Source organism: Ctenopharyngodon idella, chromosome 17 (genome assembly GCF_019924925.1).
Source record: "Ctenopharyngodon idella isolate HZGC_01 chromosome 17, HZGC01, whole genome shotgun sequence".
Taxonomy (NCBI): domain Eukaryota; kingdom Metazoa; phylum Chordata; class Actinopteri; order Cypriniformes; family Xenocyprididae; genus Ctenopharyngodon; species Ctenopharyngodon idella.
In genome coordinates, this window is record NC_067236.1 from 11,195,284 (window position 1) to 11,221,585 (window position 26,302).

The 26,302-nt window shown below is 35.5% G+C and overlaps 1 protein-coding gene across 2 annotated transcripts in view; it reads right to left on the reverse strand.

Moving 5' to 3' along the window:
• Positions 1-25,885, reverse strand: part of mdga2a (MAM domain containing glycosylphosphatidylinositol anchor 2a) — a 157,638-nt gene extending 131,753 nt beyond the window's left edge. Inside the window, exon 1 of one of the 2 annotated variants that reach the window (XM_051868285.1) lies at positions 25,011-25,885. In XM_051868285.1, the coding sequence (XP_051724245.1) occupies positions 25,011-25,083 (73 nt within the window). In that variant the 5' untranslated portion in view covers positions 25,084-25,885. The remainder of the gene's footprint in view (positions 1-25,010) is intronic. The other variant, XM_051868286.1, reaches the window with a different exon arrangement.
• Between the last annotated feature and the right edge of the window lie 417 nt (positions 25,886-26,302).

A 26,302-nucleotide genomic window follows, 5' to 3' on the forward strand; every position in this document is an offset into this window, starting at 1 on the left:
TAGTAATGTATTACTTGACTTTTTTTTTTTTTTTTTTTTTTTTTGCATGTTCAAGGTGTCATCATGCATAGACAAACAGTAGTAAAATAATATAAAATGTGTGTATATATTCTCATTCAAGCTGCACTGTAAAATATGTTGTCAGGTAACCTAAAAAAAACTGCACTTTATGTGGAAACATCTAAATTAATTGGTGTTATTGGAGTCAAAATATTATTTAATGTGACAAAATAATCAACCCAAGCCTATTAGTTTATTTTAGTCAATTTGGCCATTTCTAATTATTTAATTCACTTGAATGAAAAATTCATTCAAGTCATTTGTTCATTAAACTCCGGTGTGATGGGTACTCTAACACTGTGTCCTAACCAGACGCGATGCGATAAGATTCCAGCGATGAGCAATTCGACTGTCCACACTACATGCGACGTGACAATGATAAGTGATAAAATCAATCAAAAACCACAGCCAATCAGAAGAGAGTGTGGGCGGGCTCTCTCGGAAAAAGCACAGCAGACACAATGAAATGGGCAAGTACATAAAATTCATAAATATTACACCATTTAAACATTATTTAGAGTACATTCGGAGTGACTGAACCAATCTTTGTCATAGAATACACTTGTTTGTTTGCACTGAGTTGACAGTTTGAACATTCTTGTGCCCGTTTATTTATTTTCAAGATCTGAGGTGAATTAGCCAGTGTTGTTTTCATTACAGCTAAAAAGCTGGGAATACAGAATGATATTCAAACTCACATTAAGTGATTTTAACATTAAATAAAGCACATAAACAGTACCTGATATTATCATTCCCATACTTTGTGTTGTTGTTCCAGCCACAACATCACGGAGAAATAGACACCGTTTCTAAAATAGAACCGTCGCGTGTTGCTATTGCGGCTGGTTAGGACAAAAACTCGGATTAACATGGAAAAGATACCTTTTATTGCGTGCATCACGTCTGGTTAGGACACGGTGTAAGGATGCTATTTGATTTCATCTATAAAACCTATTATGGTTTGACACTGAATGACATAGTAAGGCAGTGTTTTGCCTGACCTTCATGTATACTTTGTATTAAAAGATAACTTTTCAAATACTTTCACTTAGAACAAAAGCACTGTCCTATATGATATATTCCTAAATATATAAAAATAAATCTTATAATTTGCTGTTTCTAATCGTACTTGATGTAGTAAGTTTTTGGATATCATTTTTTGTAACCGTCCAACTTATTATTGTTTATATGTTTGTATTTGTTTTTAACAGGAGTAAAAGGTGAAAATATCACCTTTACCAACTTGTCACAACAGTGTTTCCATAAATCTTAATTAGCATCTATTTGAGCACAAGCATAATGACAGTTTGATTAATATCCTATAATATTCTGGTAGTTAAGATAAATTGTACTGTAGCAAGATGCTCATCAGTCCTTTGCAGATCTGTGAAACAACCCTGTCATCTACAAACACACACCGCCCAATAGAATTAAAATATAATTAAATCTAATCTATAAACCGCAGTCCAATTCAAACACAAATAGTCAAAAGCAGACAACTCTCTAAGCTCACTTTCATGAAAATGAGCATTCAAGATGCTGCTCACAGACATTTTGAACAAATAATCTTTCGTCATTTGTCGAATGCCTCGGTTTTTTACCAATGAACTAAAATTGAACACATTCGATTTGATTCAAGCAGACATGCCAGAGGGAATTAAGAGTCTTAGACATGCAAAATTATATTAATATTGAATAAATAAATAAAATATAATATAATAACATAAAATAAAAGTCTTCACTGAAATAAATGTCTTTCACTGAAAGTGACAGTGGACAGCAGCAGTCCATCTTGCAGCCTCTGCCTTTAACTATGATCAGCTCCAGTGGTCCCGGCTTACAAGATCATCAGTCTCCTGAGATCTCTCATATTGCAGGAAGATGGCAGCGCATACAGAAGCCATCTGCCCCAACATCCAGATGATGCACAGTAAGTAGTAATGACAATGTCACTCTTGCAGAATTGCCTTTTTTATGCCTTTCATTACTTTATACATTTTGCATGTAAATCTTAAGTTAGACACACAATGCTCAATCAGCTGCCACAGTGCTGTGCAATTACGACTATGTGTGTGTGTGTGTGTGTGTGTGTGTGTGTGTAACAATCTTATGCCAGCAAATCACACACAGCATGGTGGTTATATAACAAACCCAGACTATTTTAAGCACTTCAAATAATAGCGGAAAGGTAATACTGTGGTCTTCATTTTTCCATGTGAATGAACACATAAAGGGGATGCCTAAAAATGCTGTAATCTTTAATGCTATTTTAATATGACATACAGCACACATAGAAAACCAAAACAAATAGTAATGTGGTTAACATTAGGAAATGTAATATAAATGAAAAACTATTAGCTCTCCTTGCAAAGCAAACAAGATGATGTAAATAGTTACACAGTCTCATTTTAGCACCATAATGCATTTCTTAGCTATTTCTAGAGTTAATAATGTGGAATGCTGGAAGCCCAAAAACAGAATGAAATCAATGAATGACATTCACAAGCCAGAAAAGCACTAGAATCATCAGCTCACTCGCAAATATATACAGTAGGCATATATCTGATTATTCCTCAAGCATAAAAAAAAAAAAATCTAGAAACACTTGAAAGCACACCACAAAATTACACCATTCATCTTCCATGACAAAACGGCCACTGGAGGACAGGGAATGAGAAGAAATGCAAACATGAGAATAAACCCTTCAGGTGGAAAACATACTTTGGTTCTGTTATTAATTAAAAGCTTCACCTGTGCAGAAAAGTTCTATAAAAATTTGCCTGCCAAGTGTAACATGTGGCTTAATTTTTCTGCAAGAGATAAAGCTCCAATTAAAGAAATGTTGTGGGAATACAATAAATCTCTATTTTTACAGAGTAACAAGCTCTAAAATGTCTATTTATTTACATTTGCCTGATTCAAGGGGGTAAATTTTTTTAGGTACCCACCCCAATTTATCTCACTCCCATTTACAACATGAACACACATACATGCATCTGTTTGACAGTTTAAAGAGTTAGTTCACCCCAAAATGAAAATGCTGTCATTAATTTCTCACCCTCATGTCGTTTGTTTTTCATTTATCTTCAGAACACAAATGACAGCATTCTGTCCCTCCACAGACTGCCTTTGCAACTTGATATTTGATGCCTCAAAGAGTTCATAAAGAGATTGTAAAACTAATCCTTATGAATTGAGCGGTTTAGTCCAAATTTTCTGAAGAGACTCGATCGCTTTTATGATGAACAGATTTAATTTAGGCTTTTACTCACATACAAACCTCGATCAGCGAACATAAACAGATGCTCAACCAAACTTGAATGACGCACAGGAACAAACTCAGCTCAAGCTCAAATGTGCTGCATAACGCAGGAGAATGAACCTCATTGGTTACGCAGCATGTTTGAGCTTCATGTAGAGATTTGTTCTTGTGCGTCATTCAGCTTCAGCGGAGCTTCAGCTTATGTTGCTGGTCAATGTTTATATGAGAGTAAAAGCCTAAATTAAATCTGTTCATCATAAAAAGCGATCAAGTCTCTTCAGAAAATTTGGACTAAATCGCTTGATTCATACGGAGTAGTTTTACGATATTTTGAAGCAATTTTTGAAGCATCAAAGTAGCATCTAGTGTAAACAACATCACTGATTATAATGGGTTCTATTGTCTTTTGTAGCGTCGCATCGCGCCACTTGCGTCCGATGTAGACACGGCGTTATGCTCATCAAGGCTGCATTTATTTGATTAAAAAAAAAAACATTAAAAACGGTAATACTGTGAAATATTATTATGTTTTCTATTTAAGTATATTTTAAAATGCAATTGATTCCTGTGGTGATGGCAAAGCTGAATTTTCAGCAGCGATTAATTCAGTCTTCAGTGCCACATGATCCTTCTGAAATCATTCTAAAATGTTGCTTGGGTGCTCAAGAAACATTTCTTATTATTTTTGTTCTGCTTAATATTTTTGAAAAATGTGATACATTTTTTTTCAGGATTCTTTGATGAATATAAAGTTCAAATTAACTGTGTTTATTTGAAACAAAAATCTATTGTAACATTATAAATGTCTTTACTGTCACTTTTGAATTTAATGCCTCCTGCCACTTGTCAATTCAAATAAAAGTATCAATATCTGAAAAAAAAAAAATAAATAAATAAAAAATCTTACAGACCTATTTATACTGACCAAATTATATTTATATGATCCTAAACCTAAACAAAACACAAATACTTCTGCAAATTTATATTTTCTTTTATATTTTCTATCCCCCAAAATATTGTTGAATAAATGAAAAAGAATTATATAAACTACTTATGGGGACCTTTGATTCTATACTATATCTTTATGTAATGATTCTATCTAATTCTTTTTAATGCATTTTTAGCATTTTCTAGTAAAAACATCATAACACCCCCCTTCAATTATTCAATTTCAAAGCAGACTAAATCTGGCCTTGCTTTGCAGCAAATGCAACACTTATTATTACTTGTTTTAATCACGAAATCGTCACCTTGGTACGAAGTCAAATTTCTTACAGTCAAATCCTATATGGAATTCTGCCAACACGTAGTATGAAACAAAACCAACATTTCTTACACATTGTGAGAAACTGTGAGTCAGTGATTATTTACACATGAGCCCACTATTTTTGAACAGGTAATATTAGTCAGCTTAGTCATAGTTAAGTTATGGATACATATATATATATATATTCCTTTTAATCAGTACTAGCTCTCTCATCTTAAGAAATTTATCCGAGACCGTATTGTAAGGCGTAGTAGTTTTCAATTAACACTGACCTGGAAAAGGTCAAGGACTGCCAGAAGTAGCACACACGATTAAAGACTGAATCTGGTATTTACAGGACAGAGGGGTAAACCCTTGATTTTTCTTCCTCCAAGGACATATCTTTCTCTAGCAATTCAATTTACCCAAATTGAAGTCATTCTCTTTTTTTTTTTACTTTGCCCTCCAGAGTAATGAAGCAGACAAAATGGAAAGGCAGAAAGCATGAGTCTGTAGATGGGGAATGCCATTACATTGTTGTCCGCTGACATTCTGTCCTAGAACTACACCTAAGTACTTTCATTAGAGCACTGCTTAATGTAATAGTGCCATAAACTACTCAAAAGTTAAAAGTGTCAATTAGTGCACCTCTAGAACAGCTCCTCATGCCAAATTGGCTATGATGAGAGGAAATGGAAGTCTCCAAAGAAAGTGTTTTATTCACAGTGGCGTCACAAGTAACACTATTTGCTGCAGACACAGCATGCAGATGAAGGGCCTAAGAATTGTATTGTTGCTTTCTTTTAAAGCGTCCCATTTGCTCAGCGGTTGTGAGTAATTTACTGAAAAGCAAGTGGGCACTAGTCATATTCAAATTACTGCTTAATGACGTTTGCTTGCCCGATCAACTGCTGACACGGCATGTTGGCAGAGCCTTTAATTTAGTTGTCTACTGCACTCTAGACAGGAAGAGGTGAAGTTACAGTCAATCATGCATCACGGTCATATGTTAGCAAAATAAGATGGAACCACAGCTCAGACTATTTAGGTTTCTTATGTCAAATGTGGCATACATTTCTATTAACATGAACAAAAAAAAAAATCCTTGCAGGATTTTAGTTAGGGCACAGTAAAGTTCGTTGCACTCTGAGTCCGAAATTTTCGTTTTTCGAGTTTTTCGTATTCGTCATCCTAAAAATATGTCACGCTCAGAAACCTTGCACACTGAGTCTAATGCGTATTAATTAATCCGTTGTGAAAAAATTCACAAAATAATACAAGATGTAGTATTCAAGCAGTTAGGATGATTTTGATGTCCTCTCTCTTCTTAAAAAGAGAAAAAGAAAGAGGAAATATTGGGTCCATCCAGTCCCGAAACTGTGTAGAGAGGAAGGAGAGTTCCACCTCCTTATCAAGGAGCTGCGGGATTATACCGAGTGATTCAAAGTTTACTTCAGGATGTCAGTGGCTCAGTATGATATTCATGGGTTTCAGGCATGTGACTTTTTTTGCTACGGCTACCATCTTTAGGACCTACGCGTAGCGTCTCCTTGGTGATCGGAAAGATGTCACACACCAAAATAGCACACCACCCTCACCACCGCCGAAAAGCAACGGTATTTAAAGAAAATAGATACTTTAGGACTCTTATTTACTATCAAGCAAACTGCTGACTCCACTAAAGTCTAGTAAAAACTTGCTGAATTTTACGTTTGCTGACATTTACATCTACTTCATACACCGGCAAAGCTCTTAAGGTATTTAAAAGCACATGCTTTTAAAGAATACAGCTACTTCACCTCAGGATGGGTTAATGATATTAATGTTACATGAATAGCAAGTATCTCTGAATGGAATTGTCAATAATGTCGGTAAAGCACATCTCTTAGATTGTCAGTCACGTTACTTAGATGAAATAAAGCTGCCACCACATGCTGCTTTAACGGTGCATTTTGCCTTGCGTTCATCATAAGCAAAGAACTCATATTGACTTCTATACTCTTTGTCATAAATTACTGAAAGTGATTACTTTAACCCCATTTTCCCAAAAGGCGGACGTGAGCTTGACTTTATATATTAAAAAAAAGAAAAAAAAAAGCGCAGATTTTCGGTGCATGTTCTCGAGACTTTGACGCTATGCAAACAAAGACGCTAAAATTCAATTCTGCGCAAATGTGAGCTTCTCTGCTATTCCTTGTGAAATTTACTTCATTATTATTGCTATTGGTATTATCCACACAGCAGAATGGTTGTTCGTTTATTCAAGTATGTGTGGGTCTATGTAAAATACGGGACAAATCACGTCCTGTATTGGTTTGATAGCCTACAGGATGCATCATTTAACCTTTAAATCCCGTATTTTACGGGACGGGTGGCACTGTGGCAACCCTACGATAGCAGCAATCCATTACTGAGGACGCGCAGGGTTTGTGGCGATATTGTAAAACGTTAATCCATTTCTTCGTGATCAGCCCACAGCACAGCAGATATACGGCATGTTGCAATTTGGTCCTACAAATGGTGACCGCACCACTGTGCGACGTCACATGAAACCCATGAATATACTCTTTGTATTGATTAATACTCTTTGTATTCAGCACTTTGTTTGTCACAGTGCTTTGTGCTGTGAGACGAAGTGGATCAACTTGTCAGACGCCATTCTGGATTTTGGCATTCGCTTGTACGGTGGCTCTGAATTGTCAAAACACCTCTCAAAAAAAACAAACAAAAAAAAAACCCTAACAGAAACAGAAAATTGAACCCGATCTGAATTTTTTTATGACGGACGAAAGTTTCAGAGACAGTGTGTAAACGTGATTGACACAACGTGAGGTTGTATGTATTTTTTAACGTGCGAATATTTCGGACGAGAATTTCGGACTCAGTCTGCAAAGACCTTAAGACTTTTTATTGTCTCTAATGCTCACCAAAGCTGCAATTATTTGATCAAAAATACAGGAAAGACAGTCCTCAGTGTCACGTGCTCCTTCAGAAATCATTCTAAAATGCTGACTTGGTGCTCAAGAAATATGTCTTCTTATTAATGTTGAACAGTTTTGCTGCTTAATATTTTTGTTATATTTCATTATATGCATTTTGCCTATTATTATTCATTATATGCATTGTCTTTACTGTCACCTTGGGTCAATTAAATGCTTCCTTGCTAATGTAGTATTAATTTCTTAAATAACAATATGTGTAATGGGTTATCTATTTTTATGTCTGTTTTGGGTGGTCTTTAGTTCCTAGTTTTCTGTTCATTTCTATGGTTTATCATGCGCACCTTTCACTTATTTCATTGATTAGTTTGTTTGTGTATTTAAGCTGTTTTTCTTCTGTCTTTCAGTTCATGGTCTGTTCTCGTCTGATATACACAGTTGTTCTGTTCCTATTTTCTAGTTGAGAGTGTTCTGTTTTGAGTTTTTGTTAAATAAAATCATAACTGCTGTGTATAGATCCATTTCACATCTTTATTTTCAAACAAACCTGACAGTAAGTGCTGAATAATTTGTAAAGATATTCTGCTTGATCTTACACTTAAAATGACTTTTGTTGATGTAACCATGTGTTATCAGATAAGTTCATATGAATTATTTTTGAGTTTAGTAAAATAATAATAAATATTACCATATGAAGCACATTTCATTTCATTTTTTTATTTATTTGTGATTTGGGGGGTGCACTCTAGGTGCCAGTGCCCAGGAGCATCAAAAAGTCTTAATCCACCACTGCGTATGGCAGTAAAAAACAGAGGAGAACAAGATGGGAAGGAAGAGAAAGAGAAAGAAAAGGAAAAGAACATTCTTTTGAGAGCAGGCCTTTAGGCGGTCTTCACTACCAATTTATTTGTCTGGTAATTATGCTGTGCTATCTGTTTTTGTTTTCTTGTTTATTTCTTAGGTTGTCAGGAGAACGCTTTGTCAGGCCATGTCAGTGTTATCCTAAAAGGATTCACAGTGGGGGGAGAATTGGGTGGTAAATTGAAACAACATTGAGTCTCGCATTAGAAAGCAGTAATTTTAGCATCTGTAAATGAAGCGTTTAAAGCTACTTGTGTTTTTACCTAATTGTTCTTGGTTTACCAAATTGTGTTCCTATCGCACAGCCTTTAGTTGTATCGTGTTCAACCATCAAAAGCACATTTCGCATTTTCAAGAACCTCATTTAAAATATGCTCTAAGCTAGAATCTTGCAGGAATTTGTATCACTGGGTAGAACTTTAAAGCAATAACAATTACTAATCCAGCCTAATTTGAAGTTTCTGCTGCACACTGCTAATGCACACCGGTTGGAACTGAGGGTCAACATAATTGTGCCCAGCTCCCATTCATTAATTCAAATTCGCTTTAAATCGGATGCTATCTTCTCTGACCATCTGATCTCAACCCATTCAGGATATTCGTGAAACTAAGCAGAGAAAGGAGAACACAGCAGTGCTGAAAATGGCAAGGGCGGCTCATTGAAATACAGCACTTTGCTCTCCTTTTCATATGCTAATTCCCTGCAAAGGGCAGAGATGATGAGGGCAGTGTTTAAGAATAATGATGGAGAACATTTGCCCTCTTTGGACCACAACCAATCTGACGCCCTTCTGCCATTTTCATCACATGTACATTGTCTTAAAATGCCATCTCCAGAACATTACGGACGCAGGGTAATTTGCTTTGCTTGGAAACTTGTCACTTGGTCACAATGAGCAACGACAGACAATGAAAAAGTGAGCTTCACCTTTGAGAGTAGATACTTTGGAGCAGAAGCAGGTCATATTTTTTTCATATTTCACTTTCTTTAGCTAAACCTGCTGAACTTGATCTTGAGAGTGCAAGCACTTTACCGTGCCAGCAACACCTCAACAACATCTCCTGATGTTATGATACTACAGTATGATGTTCTTAACATACTCCACTCTATTACTGACTATATAAAAATGTTCTTTTGCAAATTCTATATTATACAGCTAGAGGTTAAAATATGGGTATTTTAGACAAAGTCTTTCTAAATATTGTCATAATAATATCATATAATTTATCTTTTTATTTGAACATTTTAATTCAAGAGAATATAAGTTAATTGATTTTTTATTTATTTATTTATTTTTTTTAATTAATTTTACACAAAATATTTAGTTGGATAAATGCATATAATGCCCACAGCCACCAATCAAGTTTGGTTTCTCATTTGAAGTGGAACTTCAACTTGTTGACGCCCTCTGTGTGACCGGTGTTTGAACACGTAACAAACACGCCAATTGATTGGCTGACAGCAGTCTATGCACTTCAAAAAAATAATTCAGTGGCTTAGTATATCACAGAAATTCCCTTTTGAAGTGGAACTTCGACGTGATGTCTGGAGTTGATGCTATGGGGAAAAAACTGAGAAATATAACTGTAAATTTTAGATAATATTAACTGTTGGATTTTTAGTCAATTATTTTGGTATGTTCAACTCAAACCATCAAGTAAATGACATTCAGTTATTTTATTAAAGTTAATAAAGCTAATTAAAATATCCATATTTTATTAAGTAAAATGTATAAAGTTATAAAGTAATTAGCTTCCGGCCAAACGGCCATACGATTTCTGTGAACTTGTTTGCTGAATTTAATTTTAATTTGACATTCTAATCTTGTCATTTAATGGATAATGATCAGTGAAAAGCGTCAGTTGTTGGTCAGGAAAATAATCTAAATGAACAAAATGCTCTGATAACAATTCTCCATCAGATTTGCTCTGCCGCACACAAATTCACGCTAACTCAAAAACTTACACAAACTGAAAGCTGACATAAGATTTGATCGTAGCTACCACTCACATCCAAATTGATAAATTCCAAGTTTTGCATGGAAGCGACTGTACGGCCAATTTTCTATTGTACGTTTGTTTCATAAATGAGGGCCATTTCAACCAAGCAGTGACACCGCAAATATGCAAATAAGGACGATGCTAAAAAATTATGAGCAGCGTGAAGCGTGAAGCGTGAAGAAAGATAACCCAGGATTGCATTTACCTGGGGTTTAGAATAAACCAGGGACAGGGTTAACTGTTTAAGTGTCAAAAGCCCTATTTATTAGTACTCCATTTACCTGTAGTTTAGAATGACCCACACTCTTAAAAATAAAGGTTCTAAAAGGGGGGTTTCACAGCGATGCCATAGAAGAACCATTTTTGGAACCCCAAAGAACCTTTTAGTGAACAGTCACTAAAAGAACCATTTTTTTCTTAGTGTGAAGAACATTTGAATAATCTAAAGAACATTTTTCCACTATAAAGAACCTTTTGCACAATGGAAAGTTTCCATGGATGTTATCTTAAGATGTTATCTGCAGATGCCAATAAAGAACCTTTATTTTTAAGCAGGGTTAACTTTTTTAAGTGTGAAAGGCCCTAAAGAGAATCATCGTAAAAATGGGAATTTTAATAATATTAATGAAAATACTGACTGAGGGCTGTGAGGGTCCATAAAACAAAAGAGTTGTGAACACTGACCTAGACTGCAGATTAAAGTTAATAGTGGCAGACTGCACTCCAAGACAACTGATCTTAAAACTATGAAGATATGAAAATCAGTGGAGGTCAGCAAAAAGCAGACAGGATCTGAATCTTTCTTTTTTCCTTTTTTATCTTGTAACCAAGAAAATAAGTGCTAAAGTTTCACATTTATTTCTACTTGCGCAAGGTATTTAAAACATGAATGAAGACTGTAAGAACATTGCTGCCATAAAAAAAATAAATAAATAAATAAATAAATAAATAAAAAAAAAACTCTGTACAAGAATATTATAAGAATGAGACTACAGCAAACACATTATGCACCTATAAGCATCTTTCTATGTGATCATTTGGAGAACAGAACTAATAGCATTCATCTAGATATAGGTAGTTCATCTCAGTTCACTACAGTTCACCATGAAGTTACATCTTAAGGCACATTCATAATTCATAATCTTGGATCATTCACTTTGATCTCACAGAAAACCCAATTACTAGTCTAAAGGAAACAATATGATCATAAAGATAACAGAGTGGCAAAAAACCTTTGTGGAGGAATAATTTATGAGGTACTTCACAAACACAAATCTGCACGTACACTATCAAAGTTAAAGTATGTGCTGATGCAGGCACAGGCTGTTTTCCATTATAGAGCATAAATTCACACTCCAAAGACCAGTGGAGGAACAACTGTAGTAAATAACTGCTTTAACAGTCTTACCCACTAGAACGGTATAAATTAAGTAATGAAAAAAAATTCAGAAGAAAACAGGAAGAGGGTTATGCTATTCAGTAAGACGAGAAAGACAAGGTTTACTTTAGGGCTGCCCCCTAGTAGTCAACTAAATGTTAGATGACGAGAAGAGGCTTGGTTGACTAAATTTCAATTAGTCAGTTAGTCATAGAAAAAAACTCACAGGAATTGGTGAAGTTGCGCAGTGACAGGTCGTTAAGATGGCTTCTCAATGCTGTAATATGTTGGCAGAAAATTTAAAGTACTGTGGTAACATTTCGAGAAGGTAAAGAATGACCACAAAAAGGTGACGTGTGACCTCAAACGTGACTTATTTAAAACATAAGTAGTAGCCTGCATTAGCCACTTTATGTGGCAGCTCGCTCTAACGTTAACCTAGATTAATGTGCGCCAATATTAGGTGCATTTCCAAGTGTTCTTGCGGAGTGTGGTAGATAAATGAACGACTAAAAGTCGACTAGAAAAATCTTAAGTCGGGGGCAGCCTTAGTTTACTTGCAAATTCTTTAATGGTAAAATGGATTTAAAGATACAGAGTTTGAATAAAAAGTCACTTGGGAACAAACAAAGGTCAAGAACTGTAACTCTCCACTGTCGGGCCGAATAGTTAAAGAATAGTTCAAGTTATATTTCCACTTGAACTTGGTTCGGCACAGCACGATTACAAACTGTTCTCAGCCCGGAATTCTCAGCACAGTTGGCTAAGTTAAAGCAAGTTAATAATAAAATTAAAATAAATATCTGATCATCCTCCATAACGCGGTCACTATTTACATCTCATATTGTCTGTAAACTCTTGCATTACAATGCAACGACTGACATATTTGTATTACATTCCAAAGAGCTCTCTGATCAGCCCCACAAACCATATTCATACTGACTGGGCTCGATTGGCATGGAATGGAACGGTTAATAGGGATGGGCGATATGGACTTAAAACCATATCACAATATTTTCTGGTATTTATTGCGATAACGATATCAGTGACGATATAAATATAGTACCATTCACCACTGTTTTTTGGCTACAAGTGATAGCTGCATGGAGTCTTGAGAGCCTCATAAACACAAACTTTGATCTAAAGTAAAATGTACCCATCATCAAATAAGCTACTGTAATATAAAAATATATATAGAATTAAATATAAAAATTACATAAAAGAATTAATTAAAAAAACAACAACAAAAAAAAAAACAGTAAAAATCCAAACACCAGCCCTTGCAGAAATGGAAAAGTTGCACACTGCAAAAAATGCTTTTCTCACTTAGAGTTTTTGTCGTTTCTAGTCCAAATACCTAAAAATTCTTAAATCAAGAATCATTTTCTAGACAAGTAAAAATGATTGTCTTGTTTTCAGAAAAAAATAAGTCAAAATTAAGTAAGTTTTTCCTTAAAACAAGCAAAATAATCTTGTTTTCGGTTTGAAATAAGATTATTTTGCGTACACCATTGGCAGATTATTTTGCTTGTTTTAAAGAAAAACTCGCTTAATTTTGACTTATTTTTTTCTGAAAACAAAACAATAATTTTTACTTCTCTAGTAAATGCTTCTTGATTTAAGAATTGTTAGATATTTGGACTAGAAACAAGACAAAAAAATCTAAGTAAGAATAGCATTTTTTGTGTACGGATCTACGGATCGCTTGACGGAGAGCGAAACTCAAGCGCTCAGTCAGAGTGTTCAACGAGTGAAAATATATCTGAGTGTATACCAGCTCCGAAATGTAGAGGTAGCTCCTCATTTAGCTTCACGTCCGCCTTCCGCCATAGTTGTTTTCGCTCTGCACGTGAGCTGCGAATGGATCGCACACAGAAATATGTCATGAACTAGGCTTCATTGTTATTATCGCAGGAAGACTAATTTTTATCGTGAGGAGAATTTTTACCAGTATATCGCAAACGATACGATATCTCCCATCCCTAACGGTTAAGCAATGAAATGGTTTGGTCTGATGGTGGAAATGCAGATTTTGTTACAAATGATTAAAGCTGAATCATCTAGTACTATAAAAACACTCAAAATGTGTACTAATTATAATTGGTTATATGGGAAAAAATGTATTCAATTAGAAAAATGCAACATAGAAGCATTTCACTTTTGTACCCCACTGTATTTTAATAAACGCCATTGCTTTGTGGAGCCTTGCTCATGTCGGTAAGCTGATTTGATATTTGATCATGACCAGATCTGTCCAATCCCAAATATACAGATTACTTTTGATCTTACTAAGATGCTAAGAGAAGTATTATTGTCTGGCGTAATCATATTTGTGCATCCATCATCATTTCGCTTAAAATCAAGAGAAAGAGGAAACTATTGCAGCCTCTGCCTGCTGTGTACAGTAACATCTTTTTCAAAATTTGTTTACAAAGATCATTTTGTTGGCTTGATTGGTTTCTTTGTAATGCCCTTGAGATTTCACCTAATTACAGAGAATGAATGGATTCCTGCATAAAATCTTCCACTGGGACACAATAACAGTGTTTTCTGCCACACTAAATTCCAGTGCTTATTTAAAAACAATGTCTACTTTAAACAAAAGGCAGAAATATATTAGCATGAGACAGACTGGATGCAATGAATTCTTCCTAAATCTGTACACATGGCCTTAAGTTAACAACCTTCTAGCTTGTGAAATTTTAATTAAAGACAGTATCCTTACACGAGTCATGGTAACTCTCAAGGTAACCTGCGGCACAGGCCTGCCAGACTTTCACATCTAATGAGTAGCCTCCTCCCAACAAAGATGAACGATAAACAATTCATATCCTCTCTGAATTGGGAGATATTTTTGATCAGTCTTCCATGACCTGAAATGTGGATATCAGTTTACCGAGACCGATCCAAAACCTCTTCAAATTTTCAAGGAATGTGAAACCTTCTCGAAAATCAACTCAGAGCAGTGAACCACAAAATGAAGCCTGCCCGCATTGCTTGCAGTAATGTGCACTACTTTATACTCATTAGCACTCATTAACACTTATTAACACTCATTCTCACAAAATCTACAGCTAATGGCTTGATAAACGTAAGTGGAGTGCCTGCGCTAATAGAAAAACTCCAAGGGTCGATGCATAAAAATTTACGAATTTGCATGTTGACAAATGTCGCTTACATCTGCCCTGAAGGTTCACTGAGGTTCAACTCACTTATTTCCATAAATGTTTAATGAGTTTAAACTACAAGCTATTTTCATTTAACATGAAACAAAAAAGTCTAGTTGAGAAAGTTTGTTATAAAAAATAAATTATTGTTCCAAATCAATAAAGCACCATGGGTAGGTAAATAGCTCGAAATCCATTTACACTCTTTTCATTTCCCTTGATTGAAATGAATAAGAAAAGAAATAAATACAAGCCTTACATAGAGCATTCATTACCTTACTACAATGATTCTGCCATTTTTCAAACCTCTTTAACATATCCTGTGCCAAAGGGGAACGCAGATGTGCAGAGATGTTTGTTTTATTATTATTATTATTTTATTTTTTATTTTTTTGCACAGGGCTCAGCAAGAAATGGTTCTGTTATAATGCTTGCTGTCCTCAGAGACCTTCACTGAAGCATTAACAATGTGAAGTCCAAGGTCTTGCTGAGGTTATTTTGTGCTGTTTCATTCGTGGTTGGAACATTCTTTGAGTCTACGCACACAGGTTTGAACAAGGCACACTCACTGTTCATGCATAGTTCAGCAAAGCTCTTGTCAGAAAACATCTACACTTGACATTTTTGAAGAAAATATGAGTGGTGCTTGCCTGTGCAAATCTTGCCCTTCTTAGTGCTAGGGTGTTGTAAGTGGTTTACAGGGGTGTTGCTCTGCTGTTGCTAAAGTGATCTGGATGTTCAAATCTACAGAGGACTTTTTTTAAAACAGTTGCCAAGAAAAAAATAAAATCAAATAAATTGGTAAAGTAACAGCATAACTCATAATTTAAGGCATTTTAAATGTATTTATTTATGTTAATTAATAAAACATCTTGAATATTGTGCATTATTGGTTGTCATATATTAGAATTAGTGTTACAAATCATTATTTCTGACTGGTATGAATATGCTATAACTTCACAATAGGCCTCATTTATCAATCTAACATAGAAATAAGTGCAGATCCAAGCGCAGAAATCACCTTACGACAGGGTTCACGTGTGATTCATCAAATAATAAATAAATAAATAAATCAAATAAATTGGTAAAGTAACAGCATAACTCATAATTTAAGATATTTTAAATTTATTTATTTATGTTAATTATATTTTTATTTCAAGTGAGAAATAAGCATTTTTAGTAATTAAATGTTTATTTGGTTATGACTAATATAGTAGCTCATTTTTCTAGATCATTAGGCATGATGTTATGATGTCTTTAACATCATGCCTGTTGTTCAGACTGTCAGTCCAAATCCAATTTGTGTGCATATCTGATAGAAATCTGATCAGATTTAGTAAGTGTGAACGGCAAAAAAAAGCAACATATGTGGTTTGAAATCATAAAATCACACTTCTGGAAATCTGTTTCAGTCTGATCGCTCTGATCGGATTTTGCGTGGTTTGTATGACTTTCTCACGCCACGTAAATGTCAGACGTTACAGGAAGATGCAGTAGTCCTGCGCGGCGGCTACACAAACCCCTCCATGTTGCGGCTGTTGTTGTTTTTGGTGTATATCTACCAACACAACATCATTGCCGTAAAACGAAAGGGCGGCATGGACACACAAATCCGATCTGAACAGTTGCGAAACACAATGTGGACAGTCAATAATTTTAGATCAGATCCCAACTGGATACACAATCGGATTTGGACTGACAGTGTGAATGTAGCTTTAGATGCCTGTATGAACCAGTTTCCTTAGGAGGTACTAAATCTAAAGCATTCTGCTTCATGTTATGATGTCTTAGAATGAATAACTAACTAACTAACTAAATAAACTGGGCAGTAAGGTAGCTTCTGGACATAGCCCACAGCTTCTGGACATAGCTCACATTTTGGATGTCTTCCTAAACTAACACATCTGGTGCTCATCAGCTCGATAGTAGAGTGCTCCATGACCTCAATTGGATGTGTCAAATAAGGGATACATACAAATATGCACTGCTGGGCATATTCCAGATACTGTTAGAGAAGATTTTGACTTTACTTTGCTCTAAGACATTATAACCACAAACATCAGTTTCTGTCAATTAACGTCTGCTAGAGGCTATTTGGTTCAGAACAGCTATCAATAAGCATTGGAGATGTGATAAACACATCTTGAATATTGTGCATTAGTGGTTGACATATATTAGTATTAGTGTTACAAATCATTATTTAAGACTAGTATGAATATGCTATAACTTCACAATGGGCCTAATTTATCAATCTAACATTGAAATGAGTGCAGATCCAAGCACAGAAATCATCTTACAACAGGGTTCACGTGTGATTCATCAAACATTCGTCTGCTGCCAATCCCACCGTACGAATGATCGTACCTTGATAAATGTGGCAACTCAATACAATCGTCACTTGAATATCAGGCCACTAAAAATTCACGCTTTAGAAGCCTTGCCCCTAGAGTTTACGACATGGAGAAAAGTAACCCATTCAAGAAGAGGAAGTAATCTCTTGAAACAGAAGTTAATCTTACTCCAAAAACACTTGTTAACCTCATAATTGCAAACAATTATATTAATTTATATGTATATTAATAAAACGGTAAATAAAACGAAACATTTACAAACATTATAAACACTATAGCATAGGACATGCAACATTGGGTAGCTAAACTATTATTCATTATGTAAACAAGGCTTTGTACTTTACTCGTGTTCCAATATCCACGTAAAACAGCATCCTTCACATGTGCAAAAATGTGTTTGGTCGAGCGCTGGGCACGCTGATTTACAGCGGACCATTTAATTTGAGCAGTGTAACTGCATTTTAGTTTGATGATTAATGGCTGAAATGTCACGCTAGCAACGCTAGAACTGATATGTTGTGTGTGCGCGTGTGAAGTGTCTGCGCGATCAGTTGGATTTAATAAAATAAACAAATATAATGCGTTAGAGTGTCACAAAAACGAGCGTAGCTTATAATACTTGTTGCGCAGTTTTTTTCTTCGGCTAATCTGTTAATTATTTTTGTGAAATAGATTTTGTGTATCAATTAAATTAATTTAATTTTAATATGACATTCTAATCTTAATGTTTAATGATCGACTAGTGAGTGTCAGAAAAATAATCTAAATGATCAAAATGCTCTCATTACAATTCTTCACCAGATTTACTATGCTGCACGCAAGCTCACGCTAACTCAAAAATATTTTGTACATGAGCTAAGACCTGATGTGAGATTTGATCATAGCTACCGCTCACGTCCATCTTGATAAATGCCAAGTTTTGCGTGGAAACGATCGTACGCCCAGTTTTCTGTCGTATGTTCCTTTCATAAATGTGGCCCAATGTACCTGTGTCTGGGATAGGGTAATTATCACCTATGTGCTGGATGCCATCAGTAGTATTTAACTGTCCAGTGTTAAATGACTGTTTAGCTGGTCGTTTTTAGGGAAGCCACAGTTCTTGTGAGTGATGGCTTTTGTTTTTATGGTTCTGTATGGCACTTTGAGAGTCACTAATCTTGCCTTCCTGCTTTCAGGACTTTAGCTCACACTGGTCCTCAAGAGAGGGAGGCTACATCCATTGATTCTCTTTCCCCCAGTTACTTACAGCCATTAAATATTCATTAACATATGCATTTTATCCAATCTTAGCCACTGTATTGCTATTATTAGTCTTTGCCTTTTTGGCCCAGTATTATTCTTGGCCACAATAACTCGCCCTGCATGAGCAACAACGATTTCATTCAAAACGGTAGTGGGCTGCTGTAATGCATGGTTAATCATCCACCTGTAATATGAAAAAAGTATAGACCCACAGGAGCAGAAAGCCTACAATATACACAACACAAAAAAGTATTACAAAGGAGGAATAAAAGCTGTGTGGGCTTCAGTATTGAAGCCTATTGGCTCTCTGCATGAGCATATCCGCATATCCGTCATTCTTGAGAACTTGAGTGGAAAGCCTGCTGAAACCTTACAAATTTAGCAGCAAGACAGCAAAGCAGCAAGTTTTTGCTATGTCACATCTAGTTAATAGAAAACTTTAGTGTATATTACAAGATGTGTGCAAGATTGTACAAAACAGAAATGTTGAAATATTTATGTGAGCCCCCAGTGAAACTGGCAAATCTATATAAATGAGTGCCAGTGGATGTGTGGTTCTCAAATGTTTTTCAAAAACAAGTAGTTAATGCCGGAAGCATCCTGCCTATTCAAACATGCCTGTAGATATTTTTGAGTGCATGTGCATTTTGAATGCAATTTCCAAAATAAATTATTTGTATCTTTAAGCTGCACAATTATTATTGCAAGTAAAAATAGCATCAGAATGCTGTGGTGAAAAACACTCAGCAGAAACTGTGCCAGTCAAATCAAGTCACACCTTCTGCAGATCAATTGCTTTAAACAGAAAATTCTGTCAACATCTACCCATCCACATGCCACTCAAAACTCCTGAGATATCTTTCCCTATGGAACACAAGGAGTTGTTATTATCAAAATGCCAAAACTGCTCTCCATTCAATGGAATTCATTGTTAAGTTCAGTTGTGATTTTGCTAGTTTATTAAAAAAAAAAGATTATACATCTAAATTATGTACGGGTTTCAACTCCTTTGAACTTGCACAATTAACAAAAACCTATACACATACATACATACATACATACATACAGTCAAACCAAAATGTATTCAGACACCTTGAACATTTAATTCATTAATACAGTTTATTCGCTATAGTTTAAAAAAATAGTAAATGAAATATGACAAGATCTCAGAGTTAAACTGTGTCAGAAAAAAATTATCTTAATTATGTCAGATAGCACTTAAACAAAACATGGTCAGGTCAAAGTGTCTGAATAATTTTTGGTTCCAAATTGTTTTATCAATTTTACTAGTAGTCCACTGTATGTAGAATTCTGGGGTATAATATGTCACAGTTTACTTTATTTTGCTATCCTCACTTACATAAATGAACTATCCACCAATAAAAATATCTCAAAAATATCAAAAACGTCCAAACTTTTTTCAATATGTATATTTTTATTTCGCAAGGCTTAAATTGATCAAAATTTACACTGCCACAATTTCCATTTCAAACAAATGCTATTCTTTTGAACTTTCTATATTCATCAAAACATCCTGAAAAATATTAGCATGTGTTTTTTTTTTTTTTTCAAATAATAAAAAAATAATGGTAACACTTTATTTGAGGGTCTTTTAACTAGTTGCTTATTAGCATGCATATTACTAGAATACTGGCTGTTTATTAGTAATTATTAAGCACATATTAATGCCTTATTATGCATGACCTTATTCTACATTTTTTAATCCTACTCAATACCTAAACTTAAGAACTACCTTACTAACTATTAATAAGCAGTAAATTAGGAGTTTATTGAGGGAAAAGCTGTAGTTAGTGAATACATGTTCCCTATACTAAAGTGTTACCAAAATAACAATAATATTCATTCTTTCTGAAGGATCATGTGTCACTGAAGAATATGATAGCTGCTGAAAATTCAGCTTTGCCATCCCAGGAATAAATTATGTTTTAAAATATATTAACATAGACAGTTAAGTTAACATTAAGTTAACATTAAACAGTTATTTTAAATTGTACATTTTTTTCACAGTTTTACTGTTTTTACTATATTTGATCTTGAAATCTTACCGACCACAAGCTGTCAAGACCCCCATTTCTGTTTAGCAGTTGTGTTGGGTTTGTTGTACTTAGTTTGTTGCCTTAGTCTTTCATAGTTTACAGAACATGGCACACTAAATGTGCTACACAAACCGGGAGTGGAGTGTTGATAAATAATTCAGAGAAACGTGTAAAGAAGGTTGTTGTATTCTACATTAACAGTCATGCTTAACAACCGTAATGTGCATTGTACATCCCAAGGTTACTCGGCTGATGATTGCTACCATGGTGTGTTAGAAAAGCATGTAGAAGGAGTGGAGTAACTGAGCTTCTTTGCACAATAAGACCTATCGCATGAAGATCTACAGTGCGGCCTGCAACATGCTACAACTCAACACCATGCACAAGTTCAACTGTTCCCCTTTAGAAATTGCACTTGAGAGAATTTTGAATATTGTATAAATATTTCTATAGTCTTTTAAATGTCTGCTTGTAAGAGGTGTGAATTATTTACAGTAGAAAGCAGAGGAACTGAGAATGGCCCTTTCACAGTGGTCAGTCCAATCTGGAGGAAACTGTCACAAGCAATTGTCTAACTCTGTTTAACACTGTCATAATGTATATGAATGCTATTTTCATCCACCTCTGCCACTTCACATATACTTCCAACTTGCAGAGTCCAATATTACACAACAAGAGACTGTCAGTATGTGACCATAGGGTACATTTTTGATGTAGAAAAATGCAGCCATCAACTTTTAATTAAACTATTAAATTATGTACTATTTCTAAAGTAAAAGCAGTGCTAGATCTCTGTTTCTGAAGGGTCAAGTCTTCATAGCAATGTTTGACCCAAAGTACAATGAAACTAAAGCAGTCTGTTGTGGTCAGATAAACAGAATGCACTTGATTAATCAGTCAGTGGTAGTAAAATATAAGCAATTCTTCTGTGAACAGATGGGATCTAGAAGCTAAAAAAATATTTAAATATTAGCAGCTCGGATTAACACTGGAAAAGCAGAGAATGGTCGCATTTAGCTGAAGTGTGTGATACTATCAGCTGACCACTTAGTCGACTGTCTGTGACAGATATGAGCCTGGAATTAATGGAGAGGCTGCATATGAAACATGAAACAGAGAGCCATCACGCAGAGTAAAACGAACATAAATATTAGAAAAATATCCATATATCTCCAATCAAAACATGCTGACATTAGATCCAACAGTGCACCAACAGTTGTACTGAATTACATGAACTAAAAGCTTATCGACCTCTTAGATGTCTTACTATCGGAGCCCTCTATTTCATTTCGGCCTAAGTGGCCTGTTGGGATGCTGTAATATAGTGCATTAGTCTCGCTTTACAATAAAACATTTATCTAGTGGGGAAATGTGATTTCTTATTTAAACCAGCGCAGTCTTTCCAGTTAGCATCTTCATCAAAGTTGACTGAGGTGTAATTCTTATTGATTTCGAAAAGGAAGACGAGTAAGTTACTAATAAGTAACAGCGGCTCTCTAATATTTGCTCTATTTGATTCTGATATCAATAAAAGTAGTAAAAATTCAAATTTAATTTATGAATTTAAATTGTCAAATACTGACCATTTTTGAATTTGAATTTTCAAGGCAAAGTTTGAATGCCTGCCTGACAAAGCCTTGTCACAAAGTTTTGAAGTTTTATTGGCCTTAGAAACAAAGAAAATTCTAAAACAATTGATAGGCTTTTCATTAACTTTTGTGGACCATTTCATTTCCCAGAATGCATTTTTTATCAAGACTAAAAATCTCTTCATGTCACTCCAATTCAAATACCAATTTAACTTCCAATTTAAATACCAACTCTTGAACTGAAAGGAAGCAAATTCTTTCATTCTGGTGTTGGTTAATCCAAAACATCTAATGATCAACATGTGGGGGTGGAGGATACAGTATGTAGAACAATGGCTATTTGAATCCTGTTGAAATCTGTAGAGCATTCTGCAAGTGCAGAATCCATGCAGGCCTACTTAGTATTTATCAATTCAATGTTCAAAAACCCACGATTCACCATGAAGCATGCAGTAAACTAAAAGGGCATGAACCAGCATCCAGCTCCTATAGAAGTGAAGTACAACCCACAACAGTTCCACATTTGCACAGGTCATAACACAGGAATCAATTGTTTGTTCATATCCCACATACAAATATAATGCAAGCCAATACTGCGAAACATGAACATAATCACACCATTTTTGACCACTCCATGACAACTACTGGAAATATTAGAGACCCCAGATTATCAAGTCTGATAATCTTTTCTGAAGTTATCACCAAATGCCTACTGTAGGAGCATCATGGAGTCCAGTCCACAATAAAAAAAATAAATAAATGGATAAATGTGCATTTTAAGTTCTTAAAAATAATGGACCACCTCTCTCCACTGTGCTTGACTTCAGGTGCTAACAAACAACCTGTAGAAAAAATTAAGAGAGGTCATTTGCACTGATTCTTGCTCTTATTTTCTATTTTACCAATCCAAACAGTCTTCCATTAAGCAGTAAATCGGTCCTTGTAATCCACATGACGTCAGCTAAAATAGGTCTCCCAGCTGATGCTTTATAGGTATAGCCTTCATCCCATTATGACCAACCCTTTGTAATATTCTTCAGGCAGAAGGACGCTGAACTGTTACCATGTAGGTTTCTATGACAGAATGAATGGTTGACATGAGCAGCTTAACCTACATAAAATTCTGTCAAAGGGAATTTAACAACCTCACATCATATATAATGTTACTGGGAATCACATCACAAATGTGCTTTCATGGCTCCTCTTTACATTGAAACAATGATAACTATTAAAACTATTTCCTTGATTTCCACTGACAGCACAGTAAATAAATATTATGGCACTGTCATTTAGTCCTCAAGCGTGATAACTATTAAAACTATTTACTTGATTTCCACTGACAGCACAGTGAATAAATATTATGGCACTGTCACTTAGTCCTGACCTCAAGCATGAATATATTACTTGAATAAAAGAAATGACACTGGGTAATATTAGGGAAAACCAGGGCTAGTTGTCACACTGTTTCATGTAAATATTTCTAATGTATATCTTAAAGGGTTAGTTCACCCAAACATAAAAAAATTATCATCATTTACTCACCCTCATGTCATTCCAAACCCATAAGACTTTAGTTCATCTTTGATATTTTAAATGAAATCTGAGAAATTGATGTCCCTCCATTGACAGTCTATGCAACTACCTCTTTGATGCTTCAAAAAGTTCATAAAGAGATTGTAAAACCAATCCATATGAATCGAGCGGTTTAGTCCAAATTTTCAGAAGAGACATGAATGCTTTATATGATGAACAGATTTAATTTAGGCTTTTATTCACATATAAACATTAATCAACACACACATCAGATATGGTAAATGGAATAATTATGTGAAATTATTAATTACAATCCATGTAGCTTTTCTATAAAATATTGTTAAAAATGTGGTTAAAATGAAGTAAACAGTATGAATTACCTTATAATCTACAGAATAAATATTTAACAAGGTAATATGTATACTTTTACAGTCAATTATTATTAAAATTATGTTGTTTATAAGTAGAAAGTATTAAGTGTTTGTAGGTAAAATATTGTTTAAATTAAGGAATCGCCTTATAATTTTTGGAAAAGGAGATTGGGAACCATCACATTTGTACCAATTTATGTTAAAAGATTCCTTATTTTATCCGCATTGAATATACAGTGTTTTATAATGCATTTTATATTATTCAATTAATGTTCACTGCTCTATTTTTGTGTAATAGGCCTATGTTATCCCAAAATTGTTCTGTATAGGTTAAACTGCACTCTGTCTTTACTGTATTAATAACCACACTTGCTGGAAAGGCCACTTTTGATTATCTGTAAGTCATTATGGGGCGTATACTGTCCCACATGTGTCATTATCAGCTAATTATATCAGCAACATACAGATTTTAATAGCTCAAATAAGTTGGTATAATCAACATTATATAATTTAACGACACATAGATCTATGAATTATAAAACTAAGTCACCAATTTACCACAGTGTAGCCCTTGTGACAACTTCCCTATGTGGCAACTAGCCGCGGTCTACCCATATCCAGTGCATACTTTGCAGTAACGTTTACCACAGCTGACCACAGTGATGGCCACAGATCTTTATGCTTTTATCAAGCAATGCATCTCCTAGTGATAAAGGTACTTCAAAACACCCTATCAAAAACGGCATGGCAACGTATTTAATGCATAAGACTAGGGCCACAGGCTACTGATGCCCCACAGTGCACCTGTAACGCGGGACTGTCAATTGACATGTGAGCTATAAGGCCTACATCACACTGGATATCACTGAGAATGAACATCCACATCTACCTCGCAAGGTCACGACAGTTCTGTAAAGGCTATTGTACGTAGCCGCTACGTCTGTTTGTCTTACCGTATATTCCCTGGCAAAAAACGCCTTCAGATAGTGCGGCCAATAACCACAGGAGAGCAAAGATAATATCCATCTTTACGTTAGTCTGAACATATCCAGCTCCTCAGGCGACGAACAGTTGAAGGCAGTACGTGCAGTCCAAATCTCCCTCCTCGCGTAACCGTATCATCAAGAAACAGCTGAAGTAGTGTCAGTCAGAGACGTCTCACTAGTCATTTCTTGCCAATTCAATGCAGATGTTTTCACCAAATTGGTCTACGCGGAGATATAAAGCTGTGACAGATAAGGAGGGCGAGCATCAAACCTTCAGAGCGGGTCTCCTCCTCACACCTTCGCCGGCATTAAGCACCGACGCGACTGGCGAAAGTAAATGACAGCGCCATGGGAAACACGCGCGCTATTAAACGGTTACGCGCGCTGGCATCCACCTCTTCGACGTTCCCAAAAGATAATTCTGCAAAATTTAATGCGAAAAATAACCAATAATCGACGAGTCCGATGCTCTCATCTCTTCGTGATTACAGGATGCCGGTGAGGCAGGAAGACACGCCGAAAAAAAGCTGCTTCCTTAATGCTGATGGGAGCGCTCCTATAGTAACACTATGATTCTTCGTTTCCAGCGGATAAAAAGATGAATCCGCTATTTCATAAGAACTGTATGAGTCAGCTTTACTCCTAGGAAGTCTCTGGCCCCGGCTTGGAAAAAAGAAACAATTACACATAAACAGATGTGTCAGGTTGCCTATTTTTCAAGATAAACCGTAATTTAGACTGGATGAAATGTGAAGGGTGGTCGGGCACGCTGCGCCATACGTACTGCGCTGGAACGCCGGAGCCCAGCTGGCTGACTACGTCAAAGAGCGCGTGAGTGAGTGAGTGAGCGCGCTCGGATCTCATTTGTATGAGAAGCACTCTCGCGCTGAGAACGTTCGCAGCAGAGCAACGTGAACTTCATTATAAATTAAAGGCAGCTAGTCTAAATGGTTATACATGCTTTCTGACGTTAGTTCGTGCGTTTCCATTTTCTCTAACTGATGTAGCTGCTATTAATTTCGCCCATCACCCTCCTCCTTCGTCGACTTTCTAACTATCAGATTAATTATTTTCCCTTCCATTACATCTCAACCGCAACGATGCCAGTAGCTACGAGGCTACATTCTGTTAAACATTTCGTCATTAAATCAGGTAACGTTAATATGCCAATATATTCGTGCTAATAAAATATGTTACTGTAAAACGTACTGATGACACAGGTGGTACAAGAGAAAGCCACACGATGACTCACTAGCAAC